The 27,396-nt window shown below is 39.1% G+C and overlaps 1 protein-coding gene across 1 annotated transcript in view; it reads right to left on the bottom strand.

Moving 5' to 3' along the window:
* Nucleotides 1-27,396, bottom strand: part of EFNB2 (ephrin B2) — a 58,017-nt gene that overhangs the window by 9,832 nt on the left and 20,789 nt on the right. Inside the window, exon 2 of the mRNA XM_077482913.1 lies at nucleotides 15,904-16,184. Coding sequence (XP_077339039.1) covers nucleotides 15,904-16,184 — 281 coding nt within the window. The remainder of the gene's footprint in view (nucleotides 1-15,903; nucleotides 16,185-27,396) is intronic.

Below are 27,396 nucleotides of genomic sequence, written 5' to 3'. Positions count from 1 at the left end.
GTTACTGTACTTACCACATTACCCATGACTACCTGCACTGTTTAAGGCTGGGTTCACACTATTTTGAATTGGATGTGGGAAACACGCATCCAATTCGCATGTCAGAAGTCTGTGACCGGCTCTCAATGGAGCTGGTTCACATAGCTCCAGGACGGCTGTGGAGTGAATTGCACAGGAATCCTGTGCGTGTTCTGGTCAGTTTCTGGTCCAAATTCAGCCAAAAATTAAGACCGAATTCGGACCTGAAACACTGAACAGGGATGCACCGGACCCCTGCTGTGAGCCGCTGTGTGGACCCAGCCTTACTGGACATATATCTGGTTCCCGACCAGCGCACGCCGATGTACTTTAGCAGAATGGCACGGGCAGGCATATTGGCGTACAGGTGCCTTCGTGGTGGTCGGGACCCCCGTGAGTCCGGTCGTGGGTCCCGCGGACTCGATCACCACGGGCATACCCACGATCATCTCACAGGGCGGCTGAATGGAGAAATGCCGTTGTAAACAGCATTTCCCCATTCTGCCTAGCAACTAGTGACGCTGATCTCTGCTCCATGTGATTGGAGCAGAGATCAGTGTTCACTAAATAAAAGCCCAGCCCCCCACAGTTAGTAACACACCCCTAGGAACACTTAACCCCTACACTGCCACCCACTGGTTAACCCCTTCACTGCCAGTGTCATTTACACAGGAATCACTGCATTTATATAGCAGATTGCTGTATAAATGACAATGGTCCCAAAAATGTGTCAAAAATGTCCGATGTGTCCGCCATAATGTCGCAGTCACAATAAAAATCGCTGATCGCCGCCATTACTAGTAAAAAAATTAATTATTAATAAAAATACCATAAAACTATCCCTATTTTGTAAACGCTATAACTTTTGCGCAAAACCAATCAATAATCACTTATTGCGATTTTTTTAATCAAAAATATGTAGAAGAATACGTATCGGCCTAAACTGGGGGAAAAAAAAGTTTTTTTTATATATTTTTGGGGGATATTTATTATAACAAAAAGCAAAAAATTATGTGTTTTTTTTTGTTTATAGCGCAAAAAATAAAAACCGCAGGGGTGATCAAATACAACCAAAAGAAAGCTCTATTTGTGGGGAAAAAAAAGGATGTCAATTTTGTTTGGGAGCCATGTCGCATGACCGCGCAATTGTCAGTTAAAGCGACGCAGTGCCGAATTGCAAAAAGTGGTCTGGTCTTTGACCAGCAAAATGGTCCGGTCTGTAAGTGGATATATTATAAATTCATGGTTAAAAAACATGCGCCATGGAAGGGTTAATCTGGAACAGTCCCAAACAAAATGGAGCATAGAGTAGGCTGATAATAGAAGCGTCAGGATCTAATTCAGACTAGAATCTTCACATAATAGAATGCCAACATAAATCTGTCTCAAAGCTACAATTCTTTATTGGGAGACATGCTTTGCTAAGGAGCTAGAAAACCACAGTTCACATAAAATGATTTCATTACTCTAATTATTATTAAGATTATAGTACATTTTATCATAAAAACAGTTAGTTTATCTTTTAACACTGTTTGATGATGGCAGTTGTGTCACGTAATTTTTGCATGTCACACTCTTTCTGCATAAGCTCCTTGAGGTTCCTAAATTAGCTTTGGGCTCAGCAAGGCTCATCTTCAAAATGAAGCGTTATCTGGTAGCAAAGCGAAAGGCCAAAACCACATTACATCCTTAATTAAAACTGACTACTTGTAACAACCTCTATAGGGAAACACAGAACACCAGCAATTTGGATGAATTCTGTTGCATCCTATTCAAAGCACAATAAAGGCTTTTTTATTAAGCAAACACATGAAATGACTAGAAGGCCTTTCTGATATTGAAGGGGTATTCTCTGTGGCCATTTTGTATTCTAAGCAGATGACAATGACATTTAAAGCAAACCCTCTAAAAGCAATAGCAAAATATCACCATAGAAACAACTAGGGAGAACAGTTGGCAGGCAACCATCTTTAAAATCGAGACATTTTCACTTTATGTTATAATTATCCCGATAAAGCAGACTAACTGAATGTTTAGATATGACACAATGCTCAAAGGTTGCTTTTCTGTTTGTGTCATTTTTATCATTATAATCTGTCTACATTCAAAAGACAAATGTGAAACGTCTGATTTGGCCTACATCAAGACCAGGCTAGGGGTAAGATTTAAACCTGCCTGGAAAAGGCTGGCTAGTATTGAAACATTCTCTTCTTTCAACCCGCTTTGGCCCCTGCAGCTTTCTCAAACCAAGGCTGTACCCTACTAACTCGTGCCTCTCTATGGACATTTTCACACCTGTGCAGAAGTGTGGGCCTTTCACACGGACATAATTTTACTTGCCAATTAGGGGAGAATAGAAATCTTTGAAGTGGGAGAGGAAACTGTATTCACCTCAAAATATTCAATTAGATTTAAAGGATAAGTTCATCTTTGGAACATGTTACATGTTCCACTCATATTTAGGATAGAACATCTAACATGTTCCAGCTCCTGCTTCCCCCTCCCTTCCTGTGACAGCAGGCAGGGGATCTTCTCCCCGCAGCCGCTGTCAGTATTTTAAAGCAGCGCCACCGTGCGGGGCTCCACCCACATAGCCACACCATTCATTCAGGGTTCCATGAATGAATAAATGACAAATAGCATCGGCCTATGTGGCCGACGGCTTGTAGCTCTCAATTAACTATGAGGGTGCTGGTAAGTGATCTCATAGTCCATAAATTTTTTCTGCCATTCAGTAACTGTCTGCCCATATCAGAGACAGTGTAGAGAGAGGATGCAGGATCCAGGCACTGGACCCATGATCTGCTGATTGTGAGTGCAATGCCATACAGGCTGCAGATTAAAAAACAACAAATGCACACATCTTTACCAGCATTTATTTATTTTAAAAAAATGTGAAAGGTGAACTTCGCCTTTAAAGTCCATATCCTCCTTTTTTTAATGAAGCTAAATTGCCTTTATTGTGTTAAAATAAAGAATAATCAGCTTTTTCTGCAATACTCACCTCCTATCATTTGGTATTTGCATTGGAAGTTGGCTAAAGATAGTAAATTAGCCCCTAAATGCACTGTATTGGAATGAGTGGCTATACTCAAAGTAATTTGAAATGTAAAAAAAAAAAAATGCATGTGGAATATGTAGGTGTATACAATGATTTAACAGTATATTAAGTTGTTAAACCCTTAAAAAATTTGTTTAAAATGATCATCTGCTGCATAGTTAATAGATGTTTTGTATTCCAATGTTTGTTAAAGGCTTAAACATTTATCACAAAGAGCATTTAAAGTACAAATGAACCAGTCATTTGTGTTGCAGCAGCTTCCCTCATACATACTGTGAGGATACACATCACAGTGAAATGGCTCTTGAAAGCAGCCATATTAATAATCCAATAACAGATATTTTGCTGCACTTTTTTTTTGCTTCACTCAAAAATAATAAGCTTTAATAATGGTACATTTTAAAAGCGAGCTTTGCCCGATTTATACTCCAGTTACAATGGATGGCTTTTTGGCTCCATAATAAAATCACAACATTCATTTCCTGCCATTTAAAAGGGAATTAATATTGCAAATGCTTTGTTTTTACAAATGGTATAGCCAAAAAAACCTTAGAGTACAGGCAAAATGCTGAAAATGGAATGTGCAATTTATATGGCCTCGGGCTGAAAGCTGTTCCTACTTTAAGAGCATTTGCTCCAATTATTTTATCATTTGCTCTAGGCCTTTGTTGTCCTTGGAAAAAAAAAAGTGCCCCTGAATTTTTAATTTATAAAGCATAGTGTGAATATTAACACAAGTAATATCAGATGTCACATCTTAATCCCAGTACTTTCTAATAAAAGGTAACGTCTAATGTTCTCATTAAGATAACCTTTTAAAAACCACTTGATGACATTAATACTGAATAAAAGGGGAGACTATTTTCATGTACAGCTCAGGATTACTGATTTGAATTACTGACACAGTACAGCGCCACTGTTCAGTAGTCTTTTTCATCTAGATATAGCTGTAGTGCACCAGTCCTACCCAGTCCCTTTTTATCAGTGATCTGAGAATCCTTGATACAAAAGCTGAGTTGCAGAACACACTATAACTGTGTCCTTCCAGCCACCTCAAACTCTAGGGTAAATGGGTAATTGTTTTGTTGCAGTGTTTGCTGGATATCAAAAGAGGGCCCCTGATTGGGTTTACATGTTGTCTGGATTTGCTCTTTAATCACTGCAGTAGTTTATGACATTCTGTAATGCCGTAAAGCAGGGGTGTCAAACTCGATTGCATTGTGGGCCACATCACCATTATGGTTGCCATCAGAGGGCTGGTTGTATCTGTAAGCCTAGGTGTTCCCCTTGTGTTGCTACCAGGAAGAAGCTGGGGGCAGAGTTGTGAAGCAGGGATTTCAGGGTCTGGAGAAGGACCAAAGGATCGCTGGAGTCAGCAATACTGAGATCAGGGGAGACGAAGACAAGGGGGTGCAGGATCTGTAGGGAGAGTTCTGTCCTTGTCTCTGCTGTCGACTGCTGAGACAAGGTGGGGGCAGAGACCAAACTGGACATGCAAAAGAGGTACGAGCATTACCATTTAAATAAACATTGTAAGTTTTTTACTCATATTTGTTTACTCCCTGATCAGCATTAACACTTCATTTAAAGTCCCATGGGCGACCGTTGCTGCTTTTCTATGTCATTTAGGGATGGAGGTGTTTCATGTTCAGGGGACAGTATTCAGACTTTTTCTCTTTCGTAAAGTAACTGGAAGCCTTGATTAAGCCGTAGCCACCACCCACTTCTCTAATCAGACTAAATTATTTTTATTAGGAATCATCCATTTCTGGGTTTCTAAACCCAATAAAAACTAGGAGGCATGAGAGATATGGCCCCACCTTATTTCTGTTACATACAGGGCCAAAATGCATTTTATAAGATATATTTTGTAGATGTTCAGCTGTTAATTCCACAAAAAGATCAGATAATTCCAAGTGGATTGCAACTGATTTAAGTCAAGTTGATCGATTTAACTTGGTACATTCAGCCTACCTATTAACGGTTCGGCCTTGATTGAAAGAACACAAACACCTACATGAAGCTAAACAGCCCTATTTATCTGCTATTATTGGAAGGCTTTAATCACAAATCTGTATGTTACCATGCTACTATGTATTAGTTATAAACTTAATAAATAAAATCACTGAAAATTAAAAATCATATTTAACAGTTAAATCATGAAGAAGATACAAAATATAGTTAAATGTATGTAATGTAACTTTAATGCTTACTTAGATCATTAAATTGTTTGGTAAGTAATTATTATATGACATGGATTGCCTGCCCACTTATTTGTATGTCTGCCCATTTTGCTTAGAGTCTGAAATGCTAAGTCAAAAGGAAAAGCTACTGAATCGTCCGCTAAAATAGAAGCAGCAGGCACAATCTGTTTCTGGCTATGGCTTTTTATAAGGTCCCCATGGAAGGGAAGTAATATTACATTTTAATATGTCTTCATTTGATCGTTATTATGCTGCCTCCCAGGAGACTAAGCTGCTGCATAGATCTTGGCTGATTTTGGCCTATCAAGACAGTAACATTGAGCTAATCAGATAGAAGAGTGAGCTGGCTGGTTTTCTGCATCTACACATACTTCCACTGTAGGCTGCAAGATAAAAAAAAAAAAGATAAATAAAAGCTATCCTTCGCTCCTGTGCTTGGCCGGTGCATTGTAGATGGCTTCAAATGGAGAATCTGTTTTCTAATTACCATCTACCTAGAATATAGTCTTCCCTTACGCTTTACGGTAATTTAATCATAGTATGAGATGAATTACCTGGGAGTTTTAAAGCCTAGTTAAACGAATATTCATTCCCCCAGTCATATCCGTTTGGGCTTTGCAAGGGAAGAAAGCAAGTGTAATAAACATCTCTAGACTCTGTAAAAAAAAAAAAAAATCTACTGTGCTCAGAAAAATTGAAAAAAAAAATACTAAAAGCCTTTGGAATCAAGCATTAATAAGAAGAAATCCTTATTGCAAGCTGTACTTGATCTAATGTCCGCTTCACGGGATTATGAAGCTCACAGCTCTTTTATCAAAGAAAATCCTTCGGTGGCAAGTCCATGCAAGTCTGTCTGACTTTGCAATACACATCACTGAATTTTGGGTCTGTTTATTCTTTTTTTTGCCTTTTAATTAGTGACCAAAACAGCCCATCGAGTACAGCCTGCTGTACTTGTAATTTTTATTTCTACATATATCACCAGGAAACTTTTACTCCCTACTTGGTAGTAGAGGAAGAGAGGCATAGAAAATGGTCTATGCAGTCAAAGCTCTCGACAGATTTCGGTAAATGCTGAAACATTAAAACCACCTAATAGTTTTATATCTCCTGTGGCTTCTGTGCTAGGATCTCTGCGCCTTTGTTGCCAGGTCTGCATACATTTTGTAGCAATTATTAAAGTGGTTGCAAAGGCACAAGATTATTTTACCTTCATGCATTATATGCATGAAGGTAAAAAACCTTCTGTGTGCAGCAGCAGCCGCCCCCCCCCCCCCCAGCCCCACCTAATACTTGCCTGAGCACCCTTTCAATCCAGCGATGTCAAGGAGAGCCTTGTCTCTCTGAGGACTCACACTCCTGACAGTCAAGCCAGTGAGACAATCAGGAGATGGAGAGGTGGGGCAGAGTCGTGGCTCCGTGTGATTGGACACAGAGCAGTGCTCAGCTCTGGTGCCCCCATAACAAGCTGCTTGCTGCAGGGGCACCCAGCAGGAGGGAGGGGCAAGGAGCACCGGCAGGGGACCTGAGAAGAGGAGGATTCCAGATTCTCTGTGCAAAACCATTGCACAAAGCGGGTAAGTATAAAATGTTTGTTATTATTTTTTAAATATAAAACAAGACTTTAATATTGCTTTAGGAAGTCCTACTTTACCAGTTGAGCTTAATTTATACCACACAGAATGAACTCAGAACATCAGTTATGTAATGGGAGAAGCAAGACTCCAAGGTGAAAAGAGTCATGAATGTTGATAGGGAAAACTTATACTTGATGTGTGTTGTTTATTGGCAAAAAAATGTTCTAGCCGTTGGCCACTTAAAGCATATCAAAGTTCAAAGTAGACAGTAAAAGATCAGGAAAAGGCTGCTGAGTTAGGCAGGCCATAGATGGATCAAATCTGAGCCGGTCCTTGCTGTACCAGCCGAGATTTGATCTATCTATCTATGGTTAGGCTGATTATACCCAATTTGATCCATCAATCTACTTGGGCACAACCAGCATGTCAGATTTTTAGCATGTAATTATTGTCAGTGGCTAAAGCCTCTAGCAGTAATCACTATGTTCTCCTGGTAGGGACGGCTCTCCATGTACCCAAGTAAATGCCTCAGCAGGCACATATCAGGAATATGAAATGTTGGGCTAACATATTCTTTAATGTATGCTCTGCATTAAGTTAAAAAGCCTTTAGTATGCAGCTCACACCTGCCTATTATATTACCACTGTTCTCTGACGCACTTCACTCTTTGTACTGGCCAAGTACCTTCCTTAACCTCATCATTCTGATTCTGTTTCCATTACCTACTGAGTCATTAATCTGGGACATGGAGAACATTTGTCCAAACTTAAAGTGTTACTAAACCCAGGATCCTGCATTCACTATATCTGGTCTCCCACAGTACACAGAAATGCAGTTATTTTAGTAAATATAACCTGCTAAATACTTTTTTCATCAGCATCTGGTCAAATAAAGCTTGCAGGAGGAGTTTTCATTCTCCTCTGACTGTCCTATGAGGCTGCATTACCCCCAACCCTCTGTCTGGGCAGTTCTGATTGGCCCTGTGCTGATCACATCACCCTCCCCAGAAAAAAAAAAGTAAAAAAAAGCTCTAGTAATACACACCAAACTAAGAAAAAAAAATTAAAAGAGGGCGCACACCAAACTGAGCATGTGCAGAGTGCCTCCTAGGGCTGTTTTATCAGCAGATGGATTGGGGACAGTAAAAGAAGGGGAATATCAGAAAAGATAGGATCAAACAACCTTTTTACACAATGCGGAGGATTAACCCCTTAGGTTCCACAGTGAGTATAATATATATTGCATATACAGACTGATTTTACTGTTGTGGGTTTAGGAACACTTTAAGACTCCGCTAGCTGTATGTTTTTTTGCATGTGAACAGCTCACTAGGCAGTGAGGTCAAAAACAGGATGACGCCAGAAGACTGCACCAACGTAATGACAGCAACAGAAGTGTCTAAATTTCTGTCCTCAAAGCTTTCCTTTAAAATAAGATTCTAGGTTACTACATAAAAAGTGTAGCACAAGCTTTGCTTTTTCCCCAAATTAATAGTTATATTCAATGGTGGGATTTTTTTTTTTTTACATTTGCTTGGCAAGTTTTAACATATGCGTATTAGCTCCTTTTATTCTAGTATATGATAATTAAACGAGGCTTCTATCAGAGCTGTGAAAACATCACTGTTTAAATAAGATGAATCCCAATTCCACATTTTCACTAGGAAACTATGAAATTGTTGCTGGTTCAGTACGGCATTTTACATTCTCATTCCAGTTCATACAGTGAAATCAAACTTCAGGTTTAGCAGCCCGTGTGGTGCACAGTACTACTAATGAGGAAGAAAAAGATTTATTTTACATTAGTTTCAGACGGAATGAAAAAAAAAAAAAAGCCATCCGCTTAGTTAAACTGCAAGTCATAATCTAAAGACTCTGAACACATTGAGGTTTGTTAACTTTTCTGGGTAGAAATGACACTTAAAACTAAAGCACACAGACATTCTGTTTAATCAGGCAAAAATAAGTATAATACTACAAACTCATTATTACATTGCACTGCAAATCATGCATGTGGAATAAAAATGTGCATGTCCACAGATATTAGGCTGGCTCTTACACAATAACATGAATACGCAGAACGGGCGGCATATTTGCGCACGTTACTTTCCTAAACAGTCTACAAGCATATGCAGCAACACTTCAGTGTTCTTGGATAAGTGAAGGACCTTCCTAGGCTCTGTAAGGATGGTGACATCTTTGTACAAGTACACTCATTGCCTCTGTATACTGTGTCTGTGCATCTGGACATTTCCATTGACCCCCCATCTATGAAAGTGTTACTGTAATCCTCCTGCAACTACGGCAACAATGTGCAGAAGACAAGAACCTGTTCAGAAACGGTAAAACTTAGGCCTTAGCCAGTCCTGTGATTCACCTCCTTTAACCTCTGACATTTCCAAACTGACCATGGAAAACATCTTTGTTTTTTCAGGTCATGCATACAAATGATGTTACAGGAGACACCCATGATACCTTATCCACTATATGTCCCAAGATCCCCAATGCATGTTTTTGTGCTTGAGTAGACCATGATGACCCACAGTGACAGCATGCATTATCAGAAGTCTGTCCAGAGACAGCTATAATGTAGGACAGCCTTGATTCTCCATTTAGCCAATATTCTATCCAGCCTCGCAGGCCTGAAAACTGCAGTACACCCTGCATTGTTAAATTTCTGTGCATGCTTACACTGTTGCAGAGGGCCTTTGTGAATTACAGAATCCAAAGAATATACAACACTCTACTAAATGGAACTCTTCTAGTAACTGAGGATGTTTCCTGAACACAGGTCACCATGTTGAATGTTTACCCCTTTTCCTATTCTATTATGAATCATTAAATGTATTCATGAGCACAGATGCTCTTAACTTCCTTTTCCCGATAATGGAAAGATAAAAAAAGCTTACTGCAATATTTCAGGGTCAAATTGTGAAGTTTTATCTCCCTGCATCAAGTGGAAACTCTGTACTCAGACAAAAGCATAGTAGGAGCTTATAAATATTCTATAGTGCTACCTTACACCTCCTTCCATTAACTGTAATCTAAGCTATATTTAGAGATTTTTTTTTTAAGGAGGGGAAAAAAATATATAACTGAATTTTTATCCGACCCACCGTATTTTAACCATTTCTGAAAGCAATCACGAGCACCAATATAATTATTTCTCATGTACTGGTCTTTCAGTAGCTACCAAGGAACACTTTAAACATGAGTGTCTTGATTTAATGAGCACAGATTTCACAGGCCACAGCTGTCTTTGTAAAGCACAGTTCATTGCCATCCATGCCGATAGCAAAGAAAGAGAATGACAAAGACACAAGTACCTTCCCAGGACAGAGCCCAGTACGCAGGCATTTTCTCAAGAAGATCAAATAGTCCTAGCAGTAATAAATTGTCTCTTATGCTGCACTCATGGCAGAGGAGGGAGGTGTTTTCCTTATTTAGGTACATGCAATATTCAGCTGTAAGATTGGGGAGTGACAATAAACACTCCATTAGTCACAGGAATCTAATGTTCTATATAATTCATGCTATAGATCTTGACAGCCCTGATGCATGTAAACAAATTGCCTATTTTGCATTCAGGTTATATAAAAAGGTAATACAGCAGCTCAGCTATATATAACTATTATATTTATATTTCTTCTTTAAACTAGTAGAGCCTATTCCATGTAATCGACCATTTTAGGCACAGTGGGGGTTATTTACTAAAGGCAAATCCACTTTGCACTGAAAGTGCACTTGGAAGTAAAGTCACTGTAGATCTGAGGAAGACGTGCAAGGAAAATTAAAAACAGCATTTTAGCTTGCACATGATTGGATGATAAAATCAGCAGAGCTTCCATTCATTTCAGAGCTTCCCCTCAGATCTACATCAATCTACAGCAACTGCACTTACAAGTGCACTTTCAAGTTTACTCGCAGTGCACTTGTAGTGCCTTTAGTAAATCAATCCCAATGAGCCTTTCTAGATAGGACTACTGTGAATGCATGGTTCCTCCATATGAACTTACAAGAAGCTATATAAAGTGTCCTACAGAAAAATAACTAATTAGAAAGTAAACTCTGTTTATGAAGACATCTCATTTTATCTCAGATTTTCAGTTCTGATAAAGATGCTGAAACCTTTACATATTAATCTGTAAATGTCATTAATTGTTCTTTTATGTATCCCAGGTTGTAGTTTTGATTTAAAAGCCCTTTAAAAGCAAATTGTGGAAGGCAAAGTACCTCACAGTTCAAGAGGCAACCTGATTAGAATAAAGAAATAAATAAATAACAATTTTAATTGCTTAAAATCAAGACTTTATAGTGGATTCCTTCAAGCCCAACTAAATTAGTACTGAGATATTATTTTTATTACCCAACTATACACTAATTTGCTGTCTAACTTGAACCTTTCAAGCTCCGCGGGGCATTCTGAGCAATATCGGCTGCACTAAATTAGAATTTATATTTACTTTTATGTTCTTGGCCTTTCTAGAGTGAGACTGGAGGGCTTCTGTTAAAATGATGGGACCAACGATAAAAGGAGCAATTAACAGTAATTTGCAGAAGAGGAAAATGCAGAGGACTGTGAATGAAATGGACAACAACTGGAAGGCACAGTAAGGTGTGAGGAGTTTGAAAAATTGTGAATAGGCTTATGCCAGCTAAGTGACATATATCAAAATGAATGGGGATCAGTGGGATACATATTTTAACTCATGCTCTTCCATGATAGACTTCCTCACAGTGCAATTACTTTATGCAAATCACTAAAATATTTTTAGGTCTAAACGTGCTTTCCCAAGATTAATCTGAATTGATCGGCTGAATTCCCTGGCTAACAAAGGGTCATGGTATAGAGAAGAGACACACACACACACTCACACACACACACTTGCTCTACTGGCACTAATTGCATGCAATGATATTAATGACCCAGTAATTGCGTTACAAGTGGCACTGAAGTGGAAAACATCATTTGGAGGCAGAGTTCATCTCTTGGTGGTGAGATTTCACCACTCACTGAGTTAATGCCAACTGACATTTTGGAATATAACACTATGAATTAAAAACACTTCATTCTCATTGTATAATAGCCCCAGTGGATGTGATGCCATATAATTTGACAGAGGACAACCTAGTGGTAAACCCAATAAATGCCACAGTTGCCCTCCCAGTGAACTTAATTCATTGGAGGGGAGCCGTTTCACTCAAAAGACAATCTAAAGCAATTTTCTACATGCTTTGACTAATGAAAAATAACTTGATTTTACATCAAAGAGACTGTGAATGTGGATTATAGATGAACACAAAATAATCTGGGTTGAGAAAAAAAAACGAGGTCTATTAGCTCAAGTATAAATTAGAAACTATAATGCAGTGGATATATATTGCTTTGTGACTTCTGAAAATGCTCCCAGTATATTAATTCAGAGGTGCTTAGCAATTTTTTTGTTCAGTTTGGACATAGCAGGGACAGACCCTCCATCAAAATTTCATTGATGTCTGTTGTCCCAGCTAGGGAGATTTTCTCACATTTTCTGTTCCATCAGGGCACTGCTATGGGGCGCACTTAGCATATATTCCTGGAAAATGAGTTTGTACTTAGTGACAGTGTCAATGACTGCCTAGTTTATATACTCGACAGGAGAAGAAAGGAGGAACCAAAGGTTCCATTAATAGCATCAATCCTGGGACAGGAAGTGAGGAAAATCTGGGCCAAAAAAGTAAAAGAAAACTCCCCAATGGGGGCCTAGGCAGCAATAAATAATCTGCTACAGAATCTAAACAAAAAAAAAGCCCAATTCTGTCCAGTTTTTGTCCCTGTGACAAAAGAACAATAAATGAGGGGTGCGGTTGTCACAGGACAGGAAGATCTTTCAGGAAGTGGTGGAAAATCTCACCAATGGGGTCGAAGGCCACAGTAAAAGCTTAACCAATGTTTTATGCCTTTTTCACTAGAATATAACTAGATACACTAAAATATAATAGATACATCTAACAAATATGTGTAGATAAACTGTAGTAATAAAGAATAAAAAAATATATATTTTAAAAAGAAAAAAAAATCATCTATTCCCCATCCCAGCCAATCCAGCTTGTCTCCTGCCTCATCTGCTAGGTATTCAGCACTTTTATACTAGTCGGAAAAACAATACACACAATTCACATAACTCTCAAAACCGCATTATCTTCTAGGTAGGCAAAGCACAGACTGTCTAATCACTCCACATCCAACCCCCTGTTTAATCAATTACAACCAGCAAGCCCATCAACAATATATTATCTGTTTAAATGAATATGCCAATAAGTTATTCCAAACTTGATAGAACACCATAACAAGGAAGAAGAACACCAATACTCTCAATAAACCTAGAACTCTACTTTTAACTTTGTATTATATGTTTTGATACTGTCTTGTCTAATGTAGTTGTGTTCCTGTCCTGTTTTAATTTTTATTCAAATTTTATCATTGATTGCACTTCAGCGTTCTTCAATGGATGGCACATTAAGACATTTGTTGCAGCTGTTCACACCTTTTATAACCCCCCTTTACTGATTTAAATGGCAGCAGCTGGACTAGGACAAGGACTGATCACAGCATTTAAAAAGAATTACTATAAATACCTAACAAAAGTAAACATAATGAGAAGATTCATGTGCTCAGTCACATATTCTGTGGTGCTACAAATAGAAAACGGGTACAAGTTTCACTTTCATATCTTCATTATCAACATTACAAATGTTCACGGTGGATTTCCACTTGAGCTATCAAAAGCATGAAAATTATATGTCATTTTTTTCATGGGAACACTAACAAGAATAGGCACAATTGTGTAGGTTCTAAGAGCTGCTTTTTCTCAACAGCGATCATTTTCACCTGTGACTTCCATTCTGTGTTTGCACTTAAGGCATTGTTTTGGAGACCTGGAACTTTTAAAGCAGGCTTAGAGAACTGGCCTCAAACGCTACAGAGCAGGAAAGCTTACAAAAAGAATCATAAAAATAAAAGTAGCGTTGACATAATAGCTTTTCGCTAGCACAGAAGCTTACTTTTTTTTTCAGTATTTCCAATGATGATTTTTATAATCCCATTGAAAGAAAACATTACTGTTCTGTCCTCAGCATGTAAGGGCTCTTCGTGTAAGAATATTGCAATCAACTACATAGAATATATAATACAGTTCAAAATATATTACGTTTTGTCAAAGTATGGTAGCTGTAATCACCTGAGATAGTAATAAAAGTTTCTAACAGCCTTCTAAATTTGCCTGTGGAGTTCATTAGGAAGTGATATTCCACACAGGATTAGAGATCTGCTTCATTACACAATGAAAAGTAAAGGTAGATTTGAAGCCTACCTACAGCCAAAATTTTGGTTTTAGCTTTAGAGTGGGAAACTACTGGAACCTCTTCCAGGTTTTAATTGTCTGTGCCCCGACGGGGAGATTTACCTTCTCTATTGGTTGTGTTTCTCAGAAGGTGATGAAAAATGTTATGGCTGTCCCTAGTTCAGAAATTGCAAGGATCTTATAATGCCGGTCTTTGACAATTAATTTTCCTCCAGTTTGGACAATTTGAATAGATTTTCTCTAACTTTCTTTTGTAAATTCCATGGGGAGAAAGATGATAAACCTACCCAGTAGGACAAGCAGCAAAAAAGAACCAAACATGGGTTCATGCCATTTCCTATCATATCCAAAAAATTCTTGGCTTTAAATACTGTATAATTTAAGGTTTAGATATTAAAGGAATGTCTTTATGTTCTCTGATAACATGCAATAATATGAGCCACTTTAAACTTTTAAGGCATGTTTTCTGATTCGTAATAAACATTTTGTACCCACAACTAAACCCATATCAGATTTGGTCAAAACCCTGCAGGAGTTAGACTTATTTGGTGACCAAATCTGCTCACATTTTGGCACCTTTAAAATGTTTTTGAACTGATGCCATTTCAGCCCATATGCCAACTTTAAACCCAACAAAAACAAGGTAGTTCAGTCCTTTATATCCTCCAGGTCTGTCCTGCCAAGCACTGGCAGATATCAGCTGACAGCACCTTAAAACTTCCCTCTGTGTCTTATAGGGTGTAAGGAATGGGTTATGGGTTTTTTTTCAGTTCAACCCTTGTTTGGGGACTTTTTGGAAATCTGCAGAACAGTGCAATTTTAGTAGGACTCTGAAAAGACTTATACAATTAATCTCTCTGGTAATCTTGTATAGCTAAAATGTATCCAAGCCAACTGCATTCCACGTTAGGTCAATTCATGCGACTGCATAGGGAATTAAATTGTTTGCACTGAGGCAAGAGGGCAATTAATTAAGAGAGTTAGATGAAAACTCAAAGGGAATAAAGAAAGACTGGACAGAACATTTAGGAAAACCTCCTTATTTGAGTGTGTGCATGTCAGAATAAATGATCATCTCAGTGTAAGCTGAACTAATGAGGTCTGCATGCAAGCTGGAGGTTTTCAGTTGAATGTTTCCCGAGGCACTCCTTTACCCACTTCACAGGTCATAAAAGATGTTAGGAAGCCGAAAAATGATTACATTTCATGATAGTCTGGGCAGTACTTTCAAAAAAGCACAGAGCAACTGGGCTTTGAGGTCTGAGGTAATGAAAGTGTGTCTCTTGCTCCTTAAGCTTTGATCAGCTCTCGGACTGCAAACCCATTTAATGCAGCTAAAAAGCTACGGCCATAATGTATATTTCATAGTATTACATGCTATTCAGTTCTAGTCCATTTCAAGCTCCTGGAGGAAAGTCTGCCCCCCCATTTTACTAGACATATATATCACAACCAGTAGCTTTTATTCTTTGAGTCTGCTTTGGGACTCCAAGCTTAATCTATTTTCAATATGAAAACACTTCTGACTTTTAAGGAGGGGGATTAGGCTGATATATCCCAATATATCGCCTGTCTCAGATCAGGTATCCAACAGACATTAGAAGACATTGCAAAAGTAAAACATACATTTTATTCTATACAAGGTACCCTTTCATAAAGTTGAATTGACATGTGTTATAAATAAAGTCAAGTATACTTACATATGATGTAGTAGTCCTTGTACTTCTGGAATTCCAGTCCCCAGAGATTCGGACTGAACTCCTGAAACTTGATGGTAAACTTCACATCTAGGTCTGGCTTATCACAGTTCAGCAAAGGTGTTTTGTCTTTTATAGTGCAGCTATCTGCTTGCTCCTTATCCACTAAGTAGACTTTATAATACTCATATTGAGCAGTAGATTTGGAGTCCACTTTAGGGCAAATTATATCCAGTTTATCTCCTATTTGTGGATACAGTATCATCCCTTGACCAGGAAGGAATCTAAATGAAAACAAATGAGGAAAAAAATCATGAGAAGACAGAAACAAAGAATACTAGAATATCTTTAAATACATGATAATACAATTATGAACATTTGACAAGAGTTCAGGATTCCTCAGCTTTAATTCAAAAGTACTTGGGTGTAGGTGGACTTGGGTGTAGGTGAACTAATGAAGGTAGAACCAGTATTGCCTATGGAATTCACCCATGATTGATGATCATAATTAATAAGGTTGAGGCAATAGAGGCACTAGTACTATTATTATTATAAGATAATAATAATCATCCAACCTTCAGTCACGTGCCTCTGTTCTGGGTTTTAGTTGATTTAACTTTAAGGAAATATAAACCTATCCAAAATAAAATTATACATTAAAAAAATGGTTACTGGTAATTTTTACCCCTTTAAAAGCTTTGACACAGAGCTTAAATATTCATGATAGACGAGTTTCGTACAGGTCAGCTGGAGCTTCTATTTTTCCTTCTTTCTAAAGATCAAAAGTCACACATTCAACATTTGTCACCTTCACAGCTCTGTTTATAAGCAGGCTGAGAATGAGTTCATGTATCTATTTCAAAACTGTAAAATCATCTCCTGAACGCACGGATTGCCATTATCAGCAAAATTGTATATGACTCAAGAGCACTGCAAGAGAAGCAGGAGCTTGCAAAGCATCCAATACTGACCAAGAAAATACTCAAAACTAGTAGAATGGAAATAAAAAAAACGGCCATAACGTAAAATGTTTTGGTGGGCCAAATTAGCAAAACCAACATTAAAAACAACAAATTCAAAAACATAATAATTAAAACACATGCTTGTTTTTGTTTTTTCTTCGGGCATAAACTTTCCTTGAAGAGCAGTTCTCTTCCAAAACCCATAAGATATTAACATTACACAACAAGCCGACCTCAGCTATAGAAATGAAGATGTAGGCCTCGGCAAGTAATACAGCATCATCCACAAATATAGTTTAGCCTTTCTGTACGTAATATTGCTTGCGGCAGAATGCCTGTGGGAAATAGAAACAAGAGCTTTCTAATCAACATCCTTTGCGCAGTAGAAACATTAAACATTGCACTTAGAAATCCCTACTCATCTGTACACAGCTAAGCCTGCAGGCTCATTAAAATATTAAAGACTGAGAACAAAGTCCTTAGCCAGGAATCCCTTCCTAGTAAGACTCAAAAAGGCCACCAGGTAAGTTTATTAATTGCTAAATCAATTCTCATGTCAGTAGACTGACACTGGATTTGGCCTAGCAGCTGAATGCCAGGCTCCAGCCTATTTGATCTTCTAACTTTATAGTTACTGCTTTTGTTGGTTAACATTATGGGTAATCAAAGCCAAGGAAGAGCCTTGCTTATTTCCCTGCAGCTATTATCTGTAATCATACAGCTAGCATATCACTTATCTCGGTGCCGGAGTAATACGATGCCACAGCCTTTTCACTCGGGGGTTGCACAGATATCTTGAAATGCTTCCTTGCTGGAATGTATAATAGCACCTGTGCTTAACCACCACCTTACCCACACACACACTCAAATATATATATATAAACATACACTAAAAAAGAGAGAGGCACTCAGGGGTTTTGAAAGGTGAATGCACAATGGCAGTTTAATTTGACGAGGCACAAGCTCATCATCCTGAGGAAGACGAGCTTGTGCCTTGTCGAAACATCGAATTGGACTGCCTTCATGCGTTCACCTTTTTTGGTTTTTATGTACTACAGTCTTTGCTGTGCACCCGGGCCAATTTTTTATCCATGACTTGTGTGCGGTGACAACCATTGGATGATATATATATATATATATATATATATATATATACACACACACATACATATATACACACACACAAACACACATAAGTGTGCATATACACACACACATAAGCATGCATATACAAACAAAGAGTTTATCGTTGGTATCACAGAATTTTCCACTAGGAAGCCATTCATATAAATTAGAAATGCCCTATTGGGACAATTAGATTTGAATATAAGTGAAAGCAAAGTGTTCATATGGATAAGCTCCCACAAAATCCACAAATTGTGTACATTTGCTTGCTTTTTTTTTTTTTGCAACAATGTATACAGCAATTTATAATCTCCAGCAAAGCCATACATATGCAATAGAGTTGTTTTAGTATAGGTTTATTGTTTTACTACTGTTTAAAGTTGTTGTAAACCTTAGGACAAAAAAAACCTGCAAGACAAAGGCATAATGAGCTAGTGTGCATAGCACATTAGCTCATCATGAATTACCTGAGAGCCATCCTCGTACCCCGCTTCGGCGGCCGGAATCGCTCCCGGAGTTACTTCCGGGTATCGCGCGCTCCGGCGCTGTGGTTGGCCGGAGCCACGATGATGTCACTCCCGTGCATGCGTGCAGGAGCCACTGGTAACAGCACACTCACTGAAGCAACGGGACGTATGTGCCGTTGCTTCAGTTTGCTTCAGTGCGCATGTGCCCATGACATCGGCACATGCCAATACAGGGGATTGTTTAGGAGATATCCTGGGTAGCTACAGGTAAGCCTTATTGTAGACTTACCTGTAGAAAAAAGTGTGTTGTAAGGGTTTACAACCACTTTAATTTTGGAAGAAAACCAGAGCACCCCAAGCAGCTTAAGCAGACACTGGAAGCACATCAAACACATAGGGGTTTGCATAGCAGTTGTTCTAGAGCTTAGTAAATGAGCAGAAGCACTGCTGACTTGAATCATCCAATCATGTGCAAGCAAAAATTCTGTTTTTCTTTTTTTTTTTTACTTGCATGTGATGGGGTATTTTTTTGCAAAGGGAAGCCATATCTCATGGGTGCCCAACCTGTGGCCCTCCAGCTGTTGCGGAACAAGCCCCATTAGGCATTGCAAGGCTGACAGTTACAAGCAGGACAGAGGCATGATGGGACTTGTAGTTTCGCAACAGCTGGAGGGCCACAGGTTGGGCACCCGTTACTAAGCTCTGAAGAAACTGCTCTTGCACAGTGCAACTGCACAGACTATTTGCCTTTTGTAAATCAACCCCCAAATGCCAGTACTCCAAAGCTATACTGTAGAAGCAACCACCAGACCACATGCTTCCCCCAAAGGCGAGTAATCTATATGTACAATACTTATAGAAAACTGATATAACAACCAGGAACGCTGCAGATTAAACAAAATTACCCTGTCATAGGCCATTGTTAAAAAAAAAAAAATTGTATGATAACATGTACTTTTAACACACTTTTTACATGTACAAGCCCTGAGACTGCTGCAGGGAGCAGCCATCTTGGATGTGGTTTCAGCCCCAGCAGGCTCAGAGCTGTCACTCTATAGCAGGGGTCTGCAAACTATGGCCCTCCAGTTGTTCAGGAACTACAATTCCCATCATGCCAAGTTATGTCTGTGAATGTCAGAGTTTTACAATGCCTCACGGGACATGGTGTTCCACAACAGCTGGAGAGCTGTAGTTTGGAGTTCACTGCTTCACAGTATTCTGCTCACTCTTTCTTTAGCTGCTACATCAAAAGGTTATGTTGGAAGGTAACGAGAGGGGCAGAGAAGCTAGGCCTGCAGACAGAAACTCCCACAAGAGGTGAGAAGCTATGTATGTGTGGGGTTATACAAGTAAATTAACTCTTCTTGGAGTAGCAGTTAAAAGGCACATTGCAAGTCAAAAATAAATTGTTAATGGAAAGGAAAAACACTGCAAGCAAGCGTTTAGAATATTTGATTTTGTTTCTGAACTTTTACCTGCATTTGTTTTTTACTTGGTGACAAGGTTTCTTTAATTCCCCCCCCCCCAATAACTGCATGCAAATGTGCTCAGGCTGCAAAGAATCAAATGAACTTATCATAATTGCCTGGATTCCTAAACTGCATAATTCTCCACAGATCTACATGAAAAAAAAATAGGAGAATCAAAAAAAAGTGCTGAATTGATGACTCCTGATTTGATCATCCCTAAGCACAATCGAAGCAGCAGTAATTTTAGCAATTCCGCAACCATTAATCCCCCCTTTTTGCCATTTTAATTCAGTGAAAATAAAGAATGATTGCTGATGGGTGGTTATGGTTTGCAGTACATTATTGCTTTATGCCAATAGGCTTTATATACTTGTACAAAAGAGAACATCCAGCAGACCAAAGCAACAATTCTAAAAGAAAAAAAAATGATCTTTATGCTCCTGCCGCTCTAATCTGATGAAATCTGATTCATTTCTAAGGGTTTTTGTTGATCCTGGTTCTTTTATGTACTACTATATAAACTCCTGGATATAAAATATTTAGCTTTATATTTATATTAACAGTAATAAATTAAACGTAAAGGGAATATATATCTTCTTTATTACTCTATATATAAATGTAAATGCAAAAAGTTAAAGAAATAAAGAGATATACTTGCAAACAATCTAATTAATGTTAATGTTTTAAAAAAAAATAAAAAAATCTTATGTCTATAAATAATTTTTATTTTATTTGCACATAAAGGCATCCACTATTTGGCCATTACATAAGCAGGCTCAGCTGCTATGCAGGGAAAGGATAGGGGGTTTGCAGTGACGTACACAACGCCCTCTAGTGGCCCACTTACAGATCTCTATGTTTAATACAGTAACCAAAAATGTGGAAGAGCGAGCATGTAAATAGGTAAACGTCTTCAAAAATTACTTAAGGGCAAACAGTGCAATAATAACTAAAAATAGACACCATCCTTCAAGCAGTTTTAACTAGTACATGAATTTTTTTAAAAAGTATGTATTATTCTCCAGGAACAATGCTACGTTATTGACTACCACACAAGCCCTGTAATTAGTGCCCTTTGTTTGATACTTTTGATAAATGATTCTGCCTGCCCTGGATAGGGACCCGCTCTTGACCTATTAAACAGCTTCACACTGGCAACCCTCCCTCTACAAAGTTGTCAATCACTTTGAAAAGAGGGTATTTTGCATTATGGGGTTCCCCTTTTTCAAAATCATGTATTTCCCAGCGTAGCAGGGGAAAAAAAAAAACTATTTAGCAATTCTTATTTATGAACAGAGAAGGAGGGTGCGGCAAAAGGCAGGCACTCCTGTCTGGTGACAAATGTACAGAGAGCTGATTTATAATTGTTTAGAAACTTAACACAATAGAATCATTAGATGAATAAACTGTGCAATAAGAAAATAAACTTTTGCAATGCATTACAAAGGAAAACTAGCTGACAATTTGTACTGTGCCAGCAAAACTGCATACCCACAACAATAGATCTATCTTTCTTGAAACATTATCATAAATGCTTATATTTGGATCCTGTTTACATATGACTAAAATAGAGCATTGCATTTGTCATGATGACAGTCTGCTTTATGTACCATGTCAGCAATTTAATTAATTCCGCAAACTTTTTTTTCTCCTCTTCTCAAAAGTATACTTCAGCTTTGATGAAATGAAAAGAAACCATGGGTTATTTTAGTGCCCATTTTAAAGGATACGTTCACCTTTTATAAAAGAAAATAATAAATGCCCATATTTTAAAGGTAAAGGGATGTTTATTTTTTTAACTGGAGTCTGTAAAGCATTGCACCCGCGAAAAGCTGATTGCGGGTACAATGCCTGGATCCTGCAGCTCCTCAGTACATTGTCTGGCTGTACCTCCAATACGGGCAAACAGCTACTGAATGTCAGGAAGAGTCAATGGACTACATGACTGCTCACCAACACCTTAATAGCTCATTGAGGGTACATAGTACAAGCCGTCAGCTCCAAAGGACGACGGTACTTGTACTTCAATCATTCACAGGAGCCTCAATGAATGACGCAGAATGTGGGTGGAGCCCTACGCTACCGCATTGTTTTTAAATTGTGACAGTGGACACAGGGAGGAGATCCACCACCCGCTATCACAGGGAGGGGGGATTAAAGGCAGGAGCTAGAACATGTTATATGTTTTACCCTAAATATGGGAACATTTTACATTTTGAACTTATCCTTTGAAGCCTATGCCCAGACAATGTTACACTTCTCAGGGTGCAGACTGGTGTTCCAGTGCTGCAGTCTTTATCTGCACTGACCAGTGCATTCACTGTGATGTCAGGACCTGACATCACAGTGAATGCACTGGTCAGTGCAGATAAAGACCAGTGCATTCACTGTGATGTCAGGACCTGAGAGGAGCCCACCTCTAGACAGCCAATGGAAGCTTTCTACATCATTCAGGCAGCAATATGGGCACTCAAAGAAGAATCCTTCCACTCTGCGGTGAAAAAGAGAAGACCCAGAAGCTAGCATGTCGCATGACCAAGAATATAGGAGAGTAAAAGGGGCTTTTAGATTTTACCCCGGATCGTGCTGGCAGCCATATCCTTTGTAAAAACGTTGTCAGTACACTGTACACATGTAAATGTGTGTGCTAACTTGCATATAGTGCAAATGCGGATGCAGGTACCACTTTGTACGCTCAGTTGCTAGAGCACAAGAGGCTTCTGCCACTTGACACCAGTGGCAGAAGCCACCTAGCACCTGGTTAGTCAGAGCCAATAGCATACATTTATACTGAATGCTATATGCATGAAAACATTTACATGTGTACAGCTTTAAAGTGGTTGTAAACCTCAGACATGAAATATGAATAAAGCATATCCCTCTATAGTGTGTGCTTGTCTCAATCCAGAGCACTAAGTGTCATTTCTGTCTGTTGCCTCATTTCTCTATCAGCATGAATCACTTCTGACAAGATTTCCTGACACCAAGAGAAAAATAGTGCAGGGGAGGGAGCTTCAGCTGATTGACAGCCTCAGCTCTGTTCCTGTGTGCTGTGTGAAGGGGGTGTATCCCTTTCCTGCCTATAAGCATTCAGAGCTCTCCTCACTGATGTAACTTCAGCTCCTTGCCCCCTGCTTTTCAGAGCTGAGAGATCCTGTGTAAATTATGCACTTTGAACAAATGTAGGGGAAAGACAGATGTAGATAAACAGGTACAACTTATGTAGGAGTTGTTTCATTACTGTGTATCTCCTGATTCCATCCACTTCACTGGTTATATGTAAGGGTTTATAATCACTTTAAAGAGGTGTTCCAGCCTGGGGGAAAAAAAAAATAAGTCAGTACCTACAAATACTGTAGCTGATGACTTTTGATATATGGACATTTACCCGTCCAGGGAGCCCACAATGTCGGCATCTCAACCGATCTTTAGATCGGCTGTCGGGTGCTGCTGCTGCCCCTTGTGCACTAAGGGAAACCGCCAGTGAAGCCTTTCGGCCTAACAGACGGTTCCCTACTGCGCATGCGCGAAGCACGCTGCACTTTATAATTGGCCCGGTGGCAGAGGAAGGAGGAGGGGGGGAACTTCCAAGGGATAGTGCCGCAGTGCCATCTCCCGGAAGTGGGGACAGGGACCTGTCAAAAACAGGTCCCCTTTCCCTCCTCCCCCCTGAAAGGTGCCAAGGGAGGGAGGAAGCAAATAGGAGGAAGTTCCGCTTTTGGGTGGAGTGCCGCTTTAAAAATGGTCAATACACAAGATTTTTCTTTTTTTTAATGCAGCTGAATACTGCTCCAGTTTATGGAGCTGGTCGCAGCTGTGTGCTAGGACCCATAGCATAACACACAGCCAAGCCCGTTAGAACACATCACAGATCTGAACACTGCATATTTTGCCTAAGCCCTTATTTTTCACGCCAACATTGCGATTAGTTAGAGGGGACTTGGTGCCCGGCGATCAGCAGTCATTAAGTCATTATTACAGTTTTTAAAAAAAAAATTACATTTTTTATAGGATTACATTTTTTAACACGTCTTCCATATTTTTTTTCTTATTGTTTAAAATATAGTGATTTTTAGATGAGTCCCCACAGGGAACTTCTGTTAGTTAAATGTTTGTTTAAGTTCAGCTCCAAGCAGGGGGCAGCGAAATACAAATATCACTGAAAAAAAAACGATTGCGATAATGACTCCAACTTCAGTATTTGCTCACTGAACACATATTATACTTTCCCTTTATTTGTTAAAATAATGATTGAAGAAAATCTTTCCTATAAATATGCTTACAATCAGGACGTTTATAAAAGATACTTGACAGTGATGAAGAAAGGAGAAAATAACGAGGTAGAAGAGAAACCAGTTCAGTAAGTACCGGTATTTCTGTGACAAGTCGAAACGCATTAGTCTACAGTCCGGAGTTAAATACAGTACAACTGAATGCTTTATTTACTAAATAGTCATTTCTACTGACATAGCTAGAGGGGGCCGTTCTTGCCCTTGGTGACCTCATGTTCTACTTAACAAAGCATGTAGAAGGATAGGTATAGCTTTACTTAATTCTTAATCAATTTCCCACCTTTTACTCACAATTGCTGTGGAAGTAACAATAATATTACATTACACAGTACAAGTCTGCACATTTGAAACTTCAATCCTGGTTCCTCCTTTGATGTCGATTTTTTTTTTTTTTTCAACCTAGTCACAGATATTATGTAAAGGGCTATCTTATTAGACCGCACCATTTGAAAAACCTAGTATTAATAACAGCAAGCATAGCACAACAGAGGATACAGCCCACAATACAATGGGTAAGTATCCATTGCAAATAAACAATAGGGCAACCATTCACTACATTCCTGAGATGGGGTTAAAGAGGACCTGTAGAAAGACAAAGCCAAATAGACTAAAAGCTGTAGTAGACAAGAAATGTCAACAGCTCGTATATAGTTTTGTGTTGTTCTACAATGTACCCATCCAGAACCACTTGAAACATCCTACCCAAGTCTCTATGCTTCCACATAGTGGAGAACGGCTCCCCCTTTTTGAGGGAAAGTGAGTCTAGGCATTTTTCTGGGCAATGCTGAAGGAACAAAACAAGCAGGTGTGAGCATGCAGTTCATACCATCAGCTACGGCTTTTGTTCAGCAGATGTCTGTTTAACAGCTCCTGTGTGCTGAGGCATAAAACCTCCAACAGGGCGGCGCCCAAGATGCTGCACGTGCTACACACAACCAACAATAAAACTGAATGGCTGTATGTGGGTATTATTATTATTATACAGGATTTATATAGCACCAACAGTTTACGCAGCACTTTACAATATAAAAGGGAGACAATACAGTTATAATACAATAAAAAAACAGAGGATTAAGAGTGCCCTGCTCAGAAGAACTTACAATCTTTGCATAGGAGATACCCCCTGTATTTTCATGTGCCGACGTGATCGTCACATGCGCACTGACACAAACTGGAGCAATGGCATGCATGCGCGGGAGTGACGTCAACGTGGCTCCGGCCAATCACAGCTTCGGAGCTGCGATACCCGGAGGTAACCCCTGGGAGTGATGTCACCAGCCGGGTGCTGTGTACAGCCACCGCAGTGAGGACTTCAATCTCAGGTGAGTATTACATAATGAGCTAGTATGCTTTGCATGCTATGCTATGCATACTAGCTCATTATGTCTTTTTCTTGCAGGTGTTTGGTATTTTTTTAAAGTGGATTTAAGGCTAGCCATAATTCTCTCAAATGTTATCTGGCTCCTGTCGAGTTGGCCAAAATTGTAGCCATCAGTGGCATCAAGGCACCAGTCAATTTAAAAAAATCAACTGAGCTGATTCTCTTTTGTTACGCCCATGGGCTGAACAAAGTAAATTGGAGCCACCTATGGCAAATGTGATCACAATCAGATTTCCCTAACAGATGATGGGATACTTTGTAGCTGATTGCTATGGGTTACTGCATGTTTTACTTTATCCAGGTTTTACAAAATAAACCTGCAAAGCAAAGGCTGACATGTGTTCAGTGCTTTTACCCTTTCATGTATTTTATAGGTTCCATTTCCATTGATACTCTTCTCCATTTCATGAGCATGTGTAGAGAAGTGTTACACTTAGCAATCACTTCCATTCTCCCTTTCTTCCATACTGTACTGGAAACATGAAAGGAACCATCTCATGAATTGCTATGGGCATGAAGAACAGTTATCTCTGTAGGCACCCACTGACAACACAATCCAACGTGTCTTTGGCAGCATACAGGCCATTTGGCGTTGTGCGTAAGGAAAACATATCACCAACCGTCAATGCCTGTCTTAGAACCTTCTGAAAGGCTTCCTGTAGTTTTCAAAGTCCAGCTGGCACCTGTTTAACAACTGGCTGTGTATGCACATCATAAATCATGACATAAGTCTGACTGACAGTACAACAGAGTAAAGTCATTTGGCTTCACCAAGCTGCCTAATATAAGAAGCTAATCATTCGTCCCCATCAGAGGATACTTTGTCGTGCCCTATCAATTTAATCTGCAGGTAATGTGCACCTGTACAGTCAGGTTGCCGGCAGCAAAGCTTCAAACCACAGACTGCGACAGAGGGTGGGTCTGTCTTGCTATGTGAAGGCGAGGCGTTAGACAAACAATGAAGAAGCCTGTAAAATATTTCAAGGCAAATGAAAAATGGGAGTGATGTCATTTCTTTTTTTTTTTTTTTTTAATTGATCTGAAAATGCAAATTACATATTTAGATTACTCAAGTGAATAAAGGAATATTTATCTGCCGTTTACTGCTTCTGACAGATTATATGACAGTCAATCACAAATGCATATAAGATGCACAATTAGTAAATTGGATGCTGACAAGTGTGTCTTTTTTACCTTTGCTACGGAAGTGTTTTTTATCCGTATTAACCAATGTGTCAATTGATTTCTATGAAAGCATTTTTTTTTTTTTTTACATAAAACTCATTTCATCACTGCTTGCATCAAATGGTATAAACAGAATTGTCTGAAGCTAATACACGTTTTGTGGATTCAGCACAGTGATATACAGGCAATACATAAAGTATTAGGGCCTATTCACACTTGTCTGTTTTGATGCAGCAAAGCCCTTGCATTCTGATGCACAAAAATGCATGTCAAGGGGAAATCTCCTTTAATATGTGGCTGGAGTTTATTGTGAGGGTTGTATCAAGTGCAAATTCCAGCCAGTTGCTAATGAATCAGCCTCCATTTTGTGGGTGGCCCTATTGGCCTCCTCCCACCCTACCACCTTTAAGGAACTGGACAAGAAACTGTAGGCCAAACAATAGCCTCATCCACTTAGATGCATACGCTGTTTGGGTATTCTGCTAGCCACTAGCAGCTGTCAGAAAGCGGATTCATCCAACAGTGCTGCACAGCATGGATGGAGGAAGATGTTCGATTTTTCTTCGTTCAGCTTGCAGTGTATGGCCAGCCAAAGGAAATTTATCAGGCCCACTT

The sequence above is a fragment of the Lithobates pipiens genome, unplaced genomic scaffold, assembly GCF_037356315.1.
Source record: "Lithobates pipiens isolate NorthernLeopardFrog02 unplaced genomic scaffold, aLitPip1_a1.2 Scaffold_16, whole genome shotgun sequence".
In the NCBI taxonomy this organism is placed as follows: Eukaryota; Metazoa; Chordata; class Amphibia; order Anura; family Ranidae; genus Lithobates; species Lithobates pipiens.
Note: the sequence above shows the minus strand (reverse complement) of the source record. Positions and strands in the feature narration are given on the sequence as shown.